Source organism: Miniopterus schreibersii, assembly GCF_964146895.1.
Source record: "Miniopterus schreibersii genome assembly, chromosome: 16".
In the NCBI taxonomy this organism is placed as follows: Eukaryota; Metazoa; Chordata; class Mammalia; order Chiroptera; family Miniopteridae; genus Miniopterus; species Miniopterus schreibersii.
In genome coordinates this window covers 11,591,030-11,608,200 of record NC_138116.1, presented here as the reverse complement: position 1 = coordinate 11,608,200, position 17,171 = coordinate 11,591,030, and the positions used below count along the sequence as shown (strand labels likewise).

At 37.8% G+C, this 17,171-nt stretch overlaps 2 protein-coding genes and 1 long non-coding RNA gene across 4 annotated transcripts in view; 1 reads left to right on the top strand and 2 right to left on the bottom strand.

Annotated features, from left to right (window-relative positions):
• INTS2 (integrator complex subunit 2) overlaps positions 1-272 on the bottom strand; it is a 30,912-nt gene extending 30,640 nt beyond the window's left edge. Inside the window, exon 1 of the mRNA XM_081160891.1 lies at positions 135-272. The gene's annotated coding sequence lies outside the window, so the exon portion shown is untranslated. The remainder of the gene's footprint in view (positions 1-134) is intronic.
• Positions 22-9,279, top strand: LOC308568241. Its single transcript, XR_014000464.1, has 3 exons — positions 22-531; positions 1,113-1,312; positions 9,203-9,279. It is a non-coding gene; the product is annotated as an uncharacterized lncRNA (long non-coding RNA).
• The window catches only part of MED13 (mediator complex subunit 13), a 73,398-nt gene continuing 62,303 nt past the window's right edge, over positions 6,077-17,171 (bottom strand). The window contains exons 24-30 of one of the 2 annotated variants that reach the window (XM_081160882.1): positions 16,812-16,954; positions 16,220-16,378; positions 15,918-16,103; positions 13,630-13,772; positions 12,093-12,266; positions 9,692-9,792; positions 6,077-9,351 (exon numbers count right to left, since the gene is read on the bottom strand). In XM_081160882.1, coding sequence (XP_081017008.1) covers positions 9,219-9,351; positions 9,692-9,792; positions 12,093-12,266; positions 13,630-13,772; positions 15,918-16,103; positions 16,220-16,378; positions 16,812-16,954 — 1,039 coding nt within the window. In that variant the 3' untranslated portion in view covers positions 6,077-9,218. The remainder of the gene's footprint in view (positions 9,352-9,691; positions 9,793-12,092; positions 12,267-13,629; positions 13,773-15,917; positions 16,104-16,219; positions 16,379-16,811; positions 16,955-17,171) is intronic. The other variant, XM_081160883.1, reaches the window with a different exon arrangement.

The window sequence follows — 17,171 nt, the reverse complement described above, 5'->3', positions numbered from 1 at the left end:
CTGCCGGGCCTGCTCCGCCCAGTTTCACCTCAGGAGCGCCCGGGACTCGCAGCCCAGGCTCCCCGGCGGGTCAGTGAGCCCTTTCTAGCAGCAGTTTCCTCCTCGCGGGGGTGCGCTGCGCTGGAGCGACTTACCGCGGGCAGGAGAGGGGTTAAAGGTGTCCCCGCTGTCCTTTACCGAGCCGACCGTACCCTTCTTCCCGTCTCGGCCCGCGCCCTCCCTGCGCCGCAGCTCGAGAAGCCTAGGATTTGGAGAATTTAGAAAGTCATCTCCCGCCGAGCCTCCCTGCGCGCTCGACCCCACACACAGTCAGAAGGGAGACATCGTCATGTCAGGGTCCTTGCCTCGGGGTCCACAGATCCCCACAGCGCGCGGGGCGGCGTTTCGGGAACGCGGGCATCGGCGGGAATTGCGCGTGTCCCGCGCGCCTTCTGGAGGGAGCGCCCGGAACTGCCAACAACTGCTCAGCGGAGACTGGCCGCCGGAGAGATTAAGAACCACTTCTCGCTTTATTTCTTCATACTGTTTCTAGTACGTGGTTCAGTCCTACTGTAGTTAGCACCTCCTGTTTACAAAATATTGTGCTAGGAGCCGTAAACAAAAATACTTGACAGACAGTACTTCATACTTTATAGCTCCCGAGGCCTTGACAGAGGGATGATCTCTTTAGAAATAAGGTCTGCCTTCAACATGGAAAATCCGCAGAGGAAGCAAAGAACTAACGTGTGTTGCAGCGTTTCTCAGACTTTTCCACCTGTGCCCGGTAATGCATTTCACACTGTGCCTCAGCACACGCATCTGCACATATACCCGGAGGTTAAATGGAAACAGGCATCTTATGAAATAATACACACGCTACATGTTATGTATTCTATTCTACTTTAACTTGCTGGTTACTGCGCACACACTGATTTCACAGCTGTACAATGTTATTTTTAAGCTGATAGGAAGGACTTATTGAACACTGGCTAGAACACATGCTAGGCACTAGTGCTTTGTATCTCTGACCTGATTTAATTCTCTGAGGTGGGTAATAATATTCTCCGTTTTAAACTTGTAGACATTGAGATTGAGAGAGGTTGAGCAATTTAATCTCCTTGGTTATTTCACAGGAAGAGTATGAAGGGAATTCAAGCACTGATTTGGGAGATGAACAGAGGAGACAGTGGATGTGAACTGATTTTTAAGATCTCGACTCTCCTTGTTTATGATCCTGAAACCATCAATGGAGAAACCAATCACAGATCCATCTTGATGAGCAGGGAGCGGCACATCATGTCTAGACTGAAAAAGCCAGCTGGAGAGTAACGTGGTGAGTGCTGACGCTGGTCCCCGTGTCCCTTCTCTTCCCATTGTTCCCTGAGTGAGCATCACCGCCACCCAGAGTGGCTCAAGCCAGAAACCTGGAAGCCATCCATCCTAGATGCCAGCCTCTCCCCATCCATCCACGTAGCCAGCAAGCCTTTCACACCTACATTGTAATATTTGCCAATGAAATCATTTTGATAATCACATAGAGACGCAGACACCCTAGTGAAAAAGACTTACTCATGGACTTTTGAGTCTTAGAGCAGCTCCCTCTGAGGTCGATTACCTAACTATACGACAATCAATGTATAAAGACTTTGCAACTCACATGTTTAATGAGGTGGACTCAGGAACTTCTAGAATGCCAAATATTGCTATGAATTAGCCCAAACACTTAGTTGCCTGTGAACCACAAAACTTTTATCAGTGGAGTATCGTATATAATTATGGTTTACCCTTTTGTGATTATAACGTTTAAGGAAATATCCCTTTTTAAGACCAATGTTGCACTGAGGTTCGTTACCATTTATGTTCACAAAAAAATATATTTCATCAATTCTGTGATGACTTTTTTCACATTTTAACATCTCTAAAATTGGGATGTCTTAAAATCAATAGTGTTAAATTGTACTAGGCAGCATTTTTTATTTTTAGTGGTACATAAAATGATGACTCCTTACAATGGCTGGTGTCTTAGATTTGATTAAACATGTAGCGTGGTTCCTATACTTTAAAGTCTTAAGAGAAGAGTCCTTCCTGGATGAAGTAAACCTTCTCCTCTGACTGGCTTTGATTTACTCCTCTACTTCAACTATTTTTCAGACTGGGGGAAGAAAGAAGCAAAAAGAAAAAAGATACTACCTACCATGTTTCAGGAATACTAGGTGCTTTTATGTAGATTATTGCTGAGCAAATGGATGTCAAGAAGTTAGAAGACTGAGGTATTTGAAGGAGGACCAGTGTGCTTTGGAAATAGAATCACAGAATTTCAAAAGTAAAAGGATCTCCTGAGACATCTAGCTCCAGTTTTCTCAACATATAGCTCTTTATAATTAATTGTCCTCCGTAGTGCGCCTCTTTTATCTTGTAAGACTTCTCCCATTGTTTCAGCCTGTCGAGATGTTTGGGACCCCTCTTACACTGGCTACCTGCTTTGGCTTAACAGACCATCGTACCTTCGTTAATTTGATGGTAAATGTTGAAGAGCACAGGGTGCAGCAGCCACGGTTCTATAGGACAGCACTGGAGGCCCCCCTCCAGGTTGACATAGCCTCTGCCAATCAAGCCTTTTTGGTTATGATTTGCAACCAATTAAGAAATCACCCCAACTGTTTTATTAACCAGTGTCACCCCAATAAATTCAATAAAACATTATCCCAACTACTAAAACACTTCCCTGTTTGGGGACGGTGTTGATTTTCCTCAAGGTGGCACCCAAAAGACAGTTTTTCATGGTCTGGTTTCTGACTCTCTAGCCTGGGCTCTGGCCGTGTCCCACCCTGGTGCCTCCATTTCAGTTCTTTTCAGCTGCTCGCTTCCCAGATCCTTCACGCTGTTCATGGGTCTCCTCCCCTCCGGTTCCTTCTGTCTGGATGCCTTTTCTCCTCTTTATGCAGTAAAACTCGTACGTATCCTTTAAGTCGGAGTGTTCTCTTGCTAAGAAATCTTTCCCTGACAAACCACCTGTCTCTTCACTAGATTCAAGTATCCCTCTTCCATGCTCCCAAGCCTCCCTTTGCTTTCCTTCCATCATAGTTTTTCACATATCACACTGTAATCGTTAGAACTTGACTCTCACCCACCAGAAAGTAAGTACTTAGAAGGCAAGAACTGTATTTTTTTCTTTGCCCTTGACATAGTACAGCACTTAATATTGGTTTGTTGAATTAATGCTTTAAGCATAATACCATGAAACCTCATCAAATACCCTGTTGGGTGTGTATTTCCATAATCAGTTATGAGTAATGTCAAAATAAAGTGTAACTGATTTCAGCTGTTTCTTCTGGTATCTGTACCGCATTGTCCATCACTTTAGAGGGCCTATTGAACTCATTATGTTCATCAGGAGGTTTCTCAGGAGACTGAGGGAGCAGGGTCAAAGGCTTTGTATCATAACTAATGAAGAGGAGATAAATTAGTTTATTGAACAAATAGTGCTTTAGTGAAACTATGCTGGTTTCTAATGATTTTATTCATAAAGTCAAGTCACTTTGTTAGTAGTTTCTAGGATGTAACTTTTTTATGTATGTTTTTATTGATTTGAGAGAGAGAAAAGGAGAGGTAGAGAGAAACATTGATCAGCTGCCTCTCATACCCTTAATGGGAACTGAGCCCACAACCCTGCGTGTGCCCTGACCGGAAATCGAACCAGCAACCTTTTGGTCCATGGGATGAAACTCGGCCAACTGAGCCACACAAACCAGGGCTAGGGTGTAACTTTTTAAAACTATAAAAACTGGGAGCCTGGCCAGGTGTGGCTCAGCAGTTGATCATCGACCTAGGATCCAGGAGATCCCGGTTTGATTCCTGGTCAGGGCACATGCCCGGGTTTCGGGCTCAATCCCGAGCAGGGGGTGTGCAGCAGGCAGCCAATCAATGACTCTGTCATCATTGGTGTTTCTGTCTCTCCCTCTCCCTTCCTCTCTCTGAAATCAATAAAGATAAAATAAAATTTAAAACCTGGATCAGTTGCTCTGTACACTCCCTGACTGGGGATCAAACCCGCAACGCAGGCACGTGCCCTGACCAGGAATCAAACTGGCAACGTTTCAGTGCTTGGGATGACGCTCAACCAACTGAGCCACGCGGCTGGGCCATCCTAGGCGTATTTTAGATCCTGAAGACCCTTTGAGCTTCTTTCTTTTAACTGGGGGTAGGCTGGGACAGAGGGAGACAGGGCTTCAGTACGAAATACTTTTGCTCTTTGTATCTCATCTTGGCTCTTGCTGGCAGCATACTTAAAAGTCCTTGTGGTTGCCATGGCCTATTTCTTTCTCTTGCGAGCCTTAGTCCACTTTGGATTTGACTCTTTCAGAGCACAGAGGTATTTTATTAATCATTCCTCACAATTCCTATTTTACAAATTTCAAAGCAGCTTTTGCAATTTGCTTTGAGGTTCACAGAGCTCGTTAGGAAGGAGACCGATCTGAAGCAAGGGTGTAAGTGGAAGTTAGGGGAGCCCTCAAAGCAAGAGTAACTGCGGGGTCTTCAAAGAGCTCAGTACCGAATCGGCGGAGAAGGCAGGAGACCCATTTGGAGGCTTGTGGGAGGCGGGCCGGGAACAGATCAGGAAGGCCTGACTGGTGGCACTCGGCTTCAGGGCAAGCAGCAGCCACAAAGGCTAGGAGAACACTATCGATGCCTCATGCAGAGGGCAAGCAAGCACTTGGTTTCGCTTTTGGAAGCTCAGTTTCCTCAGTAAGCCGCTCAACAGGACTTTTAAGGGCATGGTTTTCAATACTGGAAACTACCAACAGTAAAGGAGGGTTGTATGTAGTTGAGCAAGTGAAGAGTAAAAAGTCTTGATCTGCATAGTCAGCCGGGTGTAAGGCTATAGTTTAAAAAAAAACTTAAAAGTTCCAACATACACGTCCTTTTAAAGGACTACTTTAAAAATTCTGCTGGCAGAAACTATTTTAAAATGACCAGCTTTGGAGTTTGTCCTTAGCTTAAGTTGGACAAAACATATTTAAAATGGCTGCTTATACAAAATGAACAGAGCTATTTTTAATGGATTGTTCATATCTGAACACTTTTATGTTTCAAAAACGTGATTAAAAAAATTGGACAGAGCTATGCTTTAAGTATTTGAAGGTAACTTGTTTAGACTAGAAAACTGGTATCAAACTGATCGGTCTAAAAGGAATTAGTATGTATGTGCATATACAATTTTCGTATATATTAAACACTGACATATGACTAAAATATTTTTTTTAAATAAAATACTTAAGATGGAGAAGTTAAAAGTCCATTAATCAGTTTTTAGGCTGCTCCTTTCCATTTATAAATAATACAAAAATAATACGGCTACTAACTTTTACACAGACATAAGATGGAAATATTTTCAACAGAATGAGACACCACAATGAAGGCTTCATGAATAATTTATTCCATTTGAAGTTTTGTTTTTTTGTGTTTTTTTAAAAAGTATAAACCTTTTCACTCCCTCAGTCACAATCTGTACAGCCCAGCGCCGGCAGCAATAGTGTTTGTTCCTTATTGTTTTGTCACGTTTAAGAAAAGCAGTTGGACCACGTGAAGGGTCACTGCGGAACACCTTTAAAACGCCCCTCATAAAGTGACCGAGCTGTTCTGAGTTGATGCTGACACATGTCCAGTAATGATGTTACAATTTGTAGTTTAAATTCAGTAACTCTAAGGTCCACAAATCCAGTTTACTTTCAAAACTAAAGCTATTTTAAAACTTTATGAATACATCAACCTGAGGAGTATTTTAGGTCCCAAATCCAGTTTTTAAATTAATACTCCACAAAAAAGAAAACATATATATATATATATATATATATAAAAATTTAACCACAGTTCTGGGCCCATTAAAACATCAAGAAAACCCCTAAAGGTTAAGATTTCCAGCTGATTTGGAGGGTGGGACAAAAAAATGTTTGTCAAAAGCATTTCTCCTTAATTTAGACCAACTAAAATCTTAAGAGGTACCCTAGACCGAAACATCACTCATGCACATTAAATGTACTAATAGGCTGATATGCAATGCCAGTGGATGAGAGGCAAATTATATGATGCAACAGCATTTAAAAACTTCCTTTTAATGTATTCAATTTGAACATTTTAAATAATGCAACATAGTATTTTGATATTACAGTATTAACATAGTGCTTGATTAAAGATCTGCAAATCTTCATAGTAACACATTAAGTTAAAAAAATTACCTCAGAAGGCAAATATGAAGACGAAAGGAGAATATTTTAATACAGTAATCTGTGCCATACTGACAACTGAAGACGAATACAGCTGAGGATAGTTGACTAAGTAGTAAGAGCTTAATTTTAGTGGTTTAAGAAAAGTTTAGAAAGATTAAAAATTACAACTACTTTAAAATTTAAGGATTACATATAAGTACACTTGGTGGCCTTCTGGCCAAACAATAAGGTGTACAGAAATTTATTCATACAGTGTTAATTCACAGTCCTGATAACTGAATGGCTTGCATAAGAAAGGTATGGCTAGATGTTTCTCACTGGCTGGAAGCAGACATTATGTACGTAATCTTTTTAAATGCCAAAATACTGAACTTCCACCCTTTGTAATGGATAACCGCACACAAAACAGATATTAGCACTGTAACAAAGAAGTCGAGGTGTTGGTGATCAGCTGGTATAAAGCATATTATTTTGCTTACCTATTTAAACAAAACAAAACTACCCACACTTGTCTTTCACAGTACATTAGTAATTCAGATCCATCATCCTGCATAAAGGCTTTTTTTTTTTTTTTTTTTTTCTGAAATAAGTCTCCTGACCTTTTCTAATGGCTATTTAATAATTTTCTATTTGAGTGTGAACTTATATATGAAAGGAAGGAAAAAAAATCTTACCAGTAAATCCTGTATCTTTAGGAACTACTCCCTGATTCCCAGATAAAGGAATTGTATGCTGGGTTCATTCCTTATGGCTCCATATAAAAGAAACTGCCAGGGAATCATTTTTAAAAAATCTATTTTCAAACTGAGGTGTGGTTACTAAAGGCTAGTAATTTTAAACAACTGAGAATATAGCTTTTATTTTTAAAAGTCACTATTGTTCTAAGCATATAAAAAAGGATACTCTTTTTATAGAAATTCCAAATAAGCATCTTTTCCTTCAAATCTCAGACAAGTTTTTTTTAAAGTACAGAATAAAACATGCCAACATAATCCTTAGTGTGTTAGCATAATTTAAACATGAACGCAGAGATGTGATCTTTAAATTTTAATTTCAAAATATGCTGACCACTGGGCTTGCATAATTTTGAAGAAATGATTGATAAATCTTTGTCACCAATTGTTTTCTTTATAGAAAAAAAGATTTGTTAATGTTTTAATATACACAATTTGAAGGTTATATTGTTCATAAGAAAGTGATATTTAAGCTAAACACATAGTATTTACAAAACATGTTTCAGTAAAAAATAAAATAAAACATACCGAATTACTGCTTTGTAAATACAACTGATTTTATCCTTGTAGAGAATTAGTGAACAAATCTGGAATTTTGCTAGACTATTTCCAAGAAAGATAGGTAGACTTGGCGACTGTGAATTCAAGTCAGCAACACAGGGAGGAGGCTAACTTGGACTCCTGTGAGCAGCACTGTAGAAAGGATTTTTCAAGGGGTAAAGCTGCATAGAAGCAGTTATCTTGGCATGTGCAAAGGAGAAGGGGGAAAGCTGTATGGAAGGAAGGGGTGAATTAAAGTCCCTAAAATTCAAGTCCCTTCTTTAGGGAGGTGAGAACCTCCTTGGCATATGTCCTGCCTTAATCTGAACTGTGTTATAGAAAAGTACAGACTCTGGTGTTTGGGACTGTTATCTCCAAACCAAGAAAATTAAATAAATAAAAAGGCAAAGGGGAAACAAACAGGTTAAGTTTAGAAAATGGTTTTTAACTAGTGAAGTAGAGTCTGAATACCAGAATTCACTGAGAATCTATTTACACCACAGTCTGATTGCACACACACACCCATACGTATGCATACTCTCACACACACTCCCCATCTTTAAAATAAAAAGTCAAACAATCAAGAGTGACTGCTCTTAAAATAATTTGTAAAATGCCTAGAGCTGAGCTAAATTTCAACCTTATAGCAGAGATCCTGAAGATAATTTTCATAATTAATAATATCCCCATGCCTAGATGTGCCACTGTTAAAACTGAAAAAAAATTTAAGCATGTAACATTAAACACCAAAATTAGTTTAAGCATTCAGTAGCAAATGTTTTTCTTGTAAAACTAGGTTTTTTCCACTGGAAATGGCCTGAAATATTAGTCATAGCCCTAAACCATAGTACAAAATATAACTGAAGAATTCTCATTTTATTCTAAGTTAAACCACTTAACAATATCACTTGTATATTGCCATCATGTTATTCTGTAAAGGTGTGATATATAAAATGCTGTGAGACCTGGTACCTTTCCATTTACAAACACAGTGAGCTTCATTACTGTACATGTTCTCTGCAACTACAGCTTAGCTGTAAGCCCTCCACACACACTGGTATGGGCATTACCCCTCTATTCCCACTGAACTGTACATCGAGACAATACAAATTTACTGTCCCACCCACCCCTTACAAAAAAATAATACTCTAAAAGCAACCCTACTGCAAGTTTTTAATTAAGACGATTACATATATTTTAGACCAATTGCTTTAAAGCAAGAAGGCAGTATAAACCTTCTAGGAAAATTTTTATAAAAGAGGTTAAGAAATATAAGACAATTTATACATTTAAAAACTTACAATAAATAAGAGATGCAGGCATTTTGAATACTAGATACTATACTCCAATACAAGAACATCTTGATGTTCTGAAACCATATGTTGAAATTCATTGTTCCTCGTTTCCTCTCCATGCTTTTAATATTCATTTAACATGACTGGGTACTATGGCTCATTACTTTTCACAAATACTGTGACTGGAAAAAAAAGTTAATTTTGCTACAAAAATGTTATAATACGTTTTGTATGATCAGTCATCATCCTAAAGAGTTCAGTATAGTAAATGAAAAATAGCAGGGTTATAGCCCCTCCCCCCAAGTCAAAACAAATATTTGTTGAAGTAATAAGAATTAGACCCCATCACAAATGACTTCCACTGAGAAGATAACTGTAACTTAATCCTGCAGTGAATGTCTTTTTTCCTTGCTCTTTCCTTGCACAGTTCCATCGAATGAAGATCACAGCATATTCATGATAAAGTTATATAACTGATTCAGCACCACAAAATGGATTGGGAGACAGGAGCGTCTGTCCTGGATCGCAGGGTCGCAGGTTAGCCAGGAGAGTGCATTGTACTGTTCCAAAACAAACCTGGAAAGCAAACAAACTGTTTAAGTTGTGTACTTATTTAATACTTACACTGTAGATTTTGGGAGCATTTTCCAATTATGGCATCTAAGATTCAAAGTCACTTAAGTGGAAGGTAAGGAATAGTGAGTCCTCGGGGAGATTAAAGAGAACTAATTTCCATAAAAATTACTCTCAAAAGTAGATTACACGTTAGAACAAGCACTCATTCTGAATAATATTCATCTAGAGACCCAAGGGTATGCAACCGTAAACTACTGCCCAAACAGAAAAATACGTAAGGATCAACACTATATTCATTCACAGCTACAGTGGAGAAACCGTAATGGTAAAACAGCTGTACCTGAGGACATCTGAAGTCTGATTTGAGTCAAGTGGGTGGGAGTGTTTACTGGGAAGCAGCTCGTCAAATTGCACTGAAGGCACGTGGAGGTGCAAAGAGGCCTAAAAAAGTAACAGGATATCAGCCAAACATAAAAACCAGGGTGTCTTCCTCGATGAAATACATCTTAGACCTAAGTAAGGAATGGGAGCAGCTCCAACAATGCTTGTTGTTGTTCTTTAATTCATTACAGAAGTGATTTTTTAAGTGTGTAATGTATTAAATCTTTTCTTCAGCTTTATTGTTTTTGAGACCACACAATCATCTTTAAAAAAAAGGACTTCCAATTACTTTCTAAGTGTAAACTGCCTATATGTGTAAAGTAAATGTATAAGGAAGCACTAAACTTTAAACCTGAGTACCGTCCGTTTCAAGGTTACACAGAACTTAAGACTAATCAGATATACCTAGACGTAGCATTGAAAGATGTAATAGGCGTAAGCACATGCATATATTTCACTTACAAAGTTATAAATCTTTTTTTTTCCCCTTAGTTAAAATAACTTCTTTATTTTAAGACTACAGGAAGGCAGATTTGGAATACTCAAGGCAAGGGCAAGGAGATATGTGAAAAATCCAACATACTTATTTTCGTCTTGAAAACCAAACTGATTTTCAGGAAACACTCAGGAATCAGCTGGTTCTCTTGTTTTTTACTGCCAGTGAATAATCAAAAATGCCACACAGAGGGCCTTGGGCACAAGAGTGATGGCCCCTCCCACCCCCCACACTGTCCTTTGCACTTCTCTGGTGGCCCCAATGTGAGTCACTGTACAAAATGCTGCCTTTATTATTTTGTAAGAAATGAATTTTCTATGAACCAAGTGCTTATGAAAATCTCAGCAACTAAAATGAAAAAATGCCACACAGCTGCTATGTGTCCCTATGCCATTTGAAACAAAAGCCCACCTGGCTTTAAAGTATGCCCTGCAGGAAACAATCTCTAATACCAGTCAAACTCTGTGTTCATTTTCTGACCTCCTGGCACTGTTCTACTTACAGCTATAAATCTTAAGCAAAGCTATCTTTGGTGGAATCGCGAGCACTTTCAGTGATTCTTGTATGTGCCCTGACCAGAAATTGAACCAACAACCTTGGCATGTTGGGACCATGCTCTAACCAACTAGCTGAGCTACCCGGCAAGGCCTGCTGTATTCTCTATGAATGTATTACAGAAGTTCACTATGTAATCTCAGATGACACTGACTCAATAGTATGTGTGCCAAGGATATCAGGATTTAACAACAAGCTCAGAAGAGAGCAAAAGGCCAACGGGTTCATATACCCATTAAAATATGATCCCAAGAAACTAAAGCATACTATCCAACTTTTAGCCTACACATAAAAATCTGTTAGTGCCCGACCTGGCGTGGGTCAGCAGTTGAGCATCAAACTAGGATCTAGGAGATCGTAGTTCGATTCCTGGTCAGGGCACATGCCCGGGTTGTGGGCTCGATCAATGACTCTCTCATCATTGATATTTCAACTCTCTCTCCCTCTCCCTTCCGCACTCTGAAATCAATAAAGATATATTTAAAAAAAAAATCTGTTAGCAAATAGTTAAATTAGTATGACTTATGGAATAAACAGTCAACTTCTGGTGGGTTTATATAAGAAAATGTGAATTAGATCTGAGTTTGTTACTTTGGAATAGCAGCAGCTACTATTTTGTTAATACAAACGCGATAGGGCTTTCACATCTCATTTTACTATCTTATGACTTATCTCAGACTCATTATATCACTTGCTAACAAATGTTTTGATAAAATAAGTTACTATGGGTCTGAGAATCTCATTACTTGAAAACCACTCAATAGTTTTAACACAGCAATTTATACAAAGCTAGAAAGCTTTTTTGAGAAGGTAGTAAATGGATCTAAATATCAAGTATTCTTACAAAGATTATGAATCCTTTAATCCTCAAAATAATGCAGAATAGGAGTGTAGTATGATGTAATTAAAAGAGTAACCTTACAATTATTAAAAGATCCAGTTTTTAGTCTTAAGTCTACTTTTGGACTAGTGAATTTTTCTGAACTTTAATATGCTCACCTAGAAAATGAAATGGTTAAAGGTAATATAAGGTTTCTCCCAGCTCTAAACTTCAGATGTGCAGTTAAAAATAATATGAGCAAGGGTCCCAGACATTTAAGATTAAAACTACAAATTTAATAAGAATTTTAAAATTAGAGTTGTTTCATAATCAGATAATTCTCTGTCATCTTGTATAAAAAGTCTCAAGTGGCAATGCATTTAAGACCTTAGACAAAAGCTACAAGGTTTCAAAAAGTCACTTCTATATTTGTTAGGATGTAAGCCATCAATTAGCATTATTTAGGAACTAGCATAGAAATGTCAATACCTTAAGAAAAAGGGGACACTGATATTGTGCTTGAGGACATGCTGACCAGAACCAGTCAGGTAACGGACCCGCTTTGGCAGTTGATACAAAGTAACCGAGGGCCAATGGTTGCTGAAGAATATTAGTTACTTCGTCATGAGACTCTGTTGAAAGTAGCCGATCCGTACCCTGACCCTTAAAAAGACAAAATTAAAAGTGTGTTAGTTCATTTGATATAACTAAGCACTAGATATAAATACAAAATGGTTTATGGAAATGAGTCCCTTCAATTTTTAAAAATACTGAAGGGTATTTTTTAAAATTTCTATGTACTTAGTAAGAGTATCATAATTAGTAATAGCATTAAAATAATGAGTTTTAACAGTATCCAGAATGTGTATGTGTAAATCTTTGTAGCTGAATGAAAAATACAAAATATTCAATGAAATTTCTGCATTATTTTTTAAAACTCCCTCGACTAATTCCTGACCACCACACCTCCATCTAAAAGGTGGGTTAAAATTTAGCTTTGTTCATCTACCACTACCTATAAAATGCAATTAACAATGTTTTGGAAAGCATTATGACAACACGAAGAGATAACTATTAAGTGATGCTCATATCCTTTAGATCAGTCAATGTATTTCTTGGTATTTATTTTAAGGAAATAGATAAAAAGAAAAATGATACACATTAAAATGTTCATTGCAACATTTCCTATAACTGAAAAAAATAAAATAACTTGAATGTCCAACATTTTGGGAATGATATAACAAAATTATGCTAAAACAACAAGGCAATGTTAAAAAGCTGATTATACTTATTGAAAGGTAATTTGCTAAAAGTAAAAATGGTTTTACTGAAGTGGTGAGATTAGTGGCGCTTTTCCTCATATATATTTTTTTTCAATAATCTCATTTCTTTTCAGTTAAAAAAAAGAAGGAAAGAATGCAAGGTAAGAAGACTGGACAAAGATCCCTATTTTAAAAAGGCAGGTTCTAAACATACACAAACTAAAATAGTCAAACAACCACTACATATAATTTCACTCAAATAAAGATGTTATTCAATGAAGCCCAATTAGGTTTGAGTTCAAACAGAAAGAAAATAGACTGCTTCCATAACTGCTAAAAATAAACGGGTTGGGAGGCAGGGTGGTCAGTGCTTTTTCTGTTCTTATGAGAAAAATTAGTATTTCTATTATGTTGCTTGCAATAGCCCTGATATGATTAGCAGCTCTTAGAACAACATAACGATTCTCAGATAATCCGGTCCTACACCTGAGTAGAAGCTATGGTGAAGTGGCAGGGAAAATACAAAAGGATTAATGCAAAGTAGTCTAGAAAAATATGAAGTCAGGGATAGCAGAGCAGCAGAGATCCCCCCTTAATAACGTACAATTCAAAGTACATCTATAGAGCAGAAGTGCATGAATGTACTGTTAATCTCACTATATGCTAATTTCCAAGGAAAAAAATGGTGCTCTCTTCCATGAGTCAATTCATTACTAAGTTAATGAATGACATTTAGATAAAATCAACTTTTATAATAAGGTTACCTTGCCAGCATCACCTCCATGAGGGTAATGAGATCCTGGAGAATGTACGGGAGACCCCGTTGGAGATGCAGGAATAATATTAATGATATCAGGGTCAAGATCGTCTGCTGTGTCTAACAAATCAAAGAAACCCATTCCATCTGCTATAGGAGAGAGAAAATATATTAAAAACTCCATTTTTCATCTCATGGTTATTTATAGAAGAAAGTTAAAATAAATTTAACGAACATCTGCTGAATGCCTACCATGTGCCAAGTACTGTGCTGGGAGCCATATAAATAATCATGTATAAAAAATAATTATACAGCCTGGCCGGTGTGGCTCAATGGTTGAGCACTGACCTATGATCCAGGAGATCTCAGTTCAATTCCCGGTCAGGGCACATGCCCGGGTTGCAGGATCAATCCCCAGTAGGGGGCGTGCAGGAGGCAGCCAATCAATAACTCTCTCATCATTGATGTCTCTCTCTCCCCCTCTCCCTTCCTCTCTCTGAAATCAATAGACATATTTTTTTAAAAGTAATAATTATGCATAAACAAGCATGTAGTAGTCTGAATAATCTCTCCTGCAAAGATGTCCATGGCCTAATCCCAAGAATCTGTGAATATGTTTACCATAAAAAATTTTGCATGCCCTAGCCAGTTTTGCTCAGTGGTTAGAGCGTCGGCCAGCAGACTGAAGGGTCCCAGGTTTGATTCCGGCCAAGGGCATGTACCTTGGTTGCAGGCTCGATCCCTGGCCCTGGTTGGGTTGGGGTGCATGCAGGAGGCAACCAATCAGTGAGTCTCTCTCACATTGATGTTTCTCTCCCCCCCCGCCCTTCTACTTTCTCTGTAAAGTAATGGAAAAAGTATCCTTAGGTGAGGATTTAAAAAAAAAAATTATTATTATTATTTTTTTTGCAGGTATGATCAAGCTAAGGATCTTGAAAGGGGAAGATAATTCTGGCTTATCCAGATGGTCCAATGTAGTCAACAGGGGCCCTAATTACAGGGAGGCAGTAGGGTGCGTGTCAGTGAAGGAGATGCATTGATACTACACTGCTGGCGTTGAAGATGGGAGAAAGGACCATGAGCAAGAGATGCAAGTGGTCTCTGGAGCTGGCACAGGCAAGGAAACAGACTGTCCCTTAGAGCTTCCAGAAAGAACCAACCCTGCAGACTCTCTGACTTGAGCCCAGTAAGACTCTTGACTTCCAAAATTATAAGATAATAAGTGTATTATTTTAAGCCACTAAGCATGTGGTAATTTGTTACAGCAGCAATAGGAAACTTAGAGAGAAAACACAGTATGCTGGAAAAGAAAATGTATTTAAAATGACGCTATTCGTGATTAATACTTATTCTTTATTATTAAGCAAAACATTCAAGTTACTGTGTAACACACAGAGGATAATTAGTATCCATACTGTGACTTTAGAGATGTGCCATTTTCTAGGGTAACTCAGCAACAATAGAGTATCATTTATTTTCTCTTCTTCTAAAATGCAATCTATAAATTCATTGAGGAAAGTTACTCTCAGTTTATATAAATTACTGTATTATTTCACCAAATCAAGATAGAAAAGAATATAACATAAGCTGCAAAGTGTATGTATAGGTAACTCAACAGCACGGGCAAAAACCTGTATAAACATTTTACGACCAATGTTGTCTTTTAAAGTAAGTAAATATTTATGAGACAATTCATAGCACCAGTTCTGATATCAATAAGGTACAAGAATGGTTATATTAGTTTCCTGTTGCTGCTTTAACAAATTATTCACAAACTTGTTGACTTAAAACATCACATATTTATTCTTTTGTAGTTCTAGGGTCCAGAAGTCCAAAATCAGTTTTATTGGGCTGAAATCAAAGTGCCGGTCATCAGACCAAAATCAAGGAACCAGCAGGGCTATGCTCCTTCTAGAACATACAGAGGATAATTTGTTTCCTTGTCTTTTCCAGCACCTAGAACTGTATTCCTTGGCTCATGGCCCTTCCTCCATCTTCAAAGTCAGCACTGTGCACTGTTTTTCTATGACTTTGCTCACCTCTTTTGTGAATAGTCAAACTTCCCCCTTATAAGGATTGCATTTAGGGCTGACCTGCATAACACAGCATAATCTTTCCACGTCAAGATCCTTAATTTAACCACACCTACAGCCCTTTTTTTTTTTTTTTTTTGCCATATAAGGAGACATTCACAAGACAAAGATTTGTTTTGAAAGCATTAATCAGCCTACAGTCAGCAATAATCATCAAGACTTATTTTATATTTGCAAAACCTTTAAAGAATAATTCACCTACCATTGTTGGGATTGAAAGCTAAATCCAAATTTTCAGTGGTATAAGTAGCTGAAGCTACTTGCACAGAAGCAGAAGTAGGGAAAACAAGAATATGAGTACATGATGTATCCTGTGGGGTGTTTAGCTGAGATGTCTGCATGTTTAGAGTAGTGCTTCTTCCAAATACAGAACCAGTTGACACAGAATCTGAAAAGAAAATGAAAGGTATTTTTTCTTTTAATAAATGCAGAATCAATTTTACATAATATTTAGGAGCTTAAGTGCATGAAGAATTAATTCTGATATAAACTAAAATAGCTAACCTGGCATAATAACAAAAGAGCCTTGGGGTTCCATTGCTACCAAGCAAGCACTGAGAATGCTGGGAGAGTCTGCAGCAGATATACCACACATTCTACACATGTCTTTGAGCTTTTTACTTTGAGACTGCAAGTTTCGACGACTTAGCAAACAGCTCCAATCTGTATCAACAGTAAAAAAAAATTATGATCTAAAGTATCATTACCACCCTATAGAACCAAAGTTAAAACATAATGCTTTAAAATTAGTGTCATCATCAAACCAACTTTGTTATTTGTGATATAACTCAACATTCTTTATTGCCCTAGCTTTAATGTACATCAATATCAATTAGTATCTACTGAACAGAGGATAAGTTGAATAGAAAGGGGGAAAAAATGAAAAATGAGAAATAAAAATACTAGTAATAACACTGAATTGAGCCATTTGTGGCCTAGACATCTGTGATTCCTCTTTAAAAACAAAAGTCAACATCAAAAAGTTTTTATAACCTATGCATTTTATCCAGTACATATATCTAGATGTGGTCTAAACAGTGTATAAATTAACATAAAACAGAAACTTAAGTACTAAATAATAAAAGCACAATTTTACCTTTCAATTCTCCATGACCAATCCTTCCTAGACGGCCAATTACAACTCTCCACGGTAATGAACTCATTTGCACAAGTCCTAAGCACCATTCCCAAAGTTTCTGTAGACCAAATCTTCTAGCAGATCCTTTTTTCCTACGAGCCCTATTGTGTAAAATAAAGTCATAAATATTTCTAAAATTCATGTATTTCGAAAGAGCTCAAATTTGCTTGAAACTTTTTATGCAAGTCCTAAGCAAGAATCTATGTAAAATCATAGGTGGCATACTAGTTTGTTTTTTTTAACATACATTAAAATATACACTTAACTCTGAATGAACAATTGTCCATGAACCACCAAAATTTATCAGAAACACTGCTC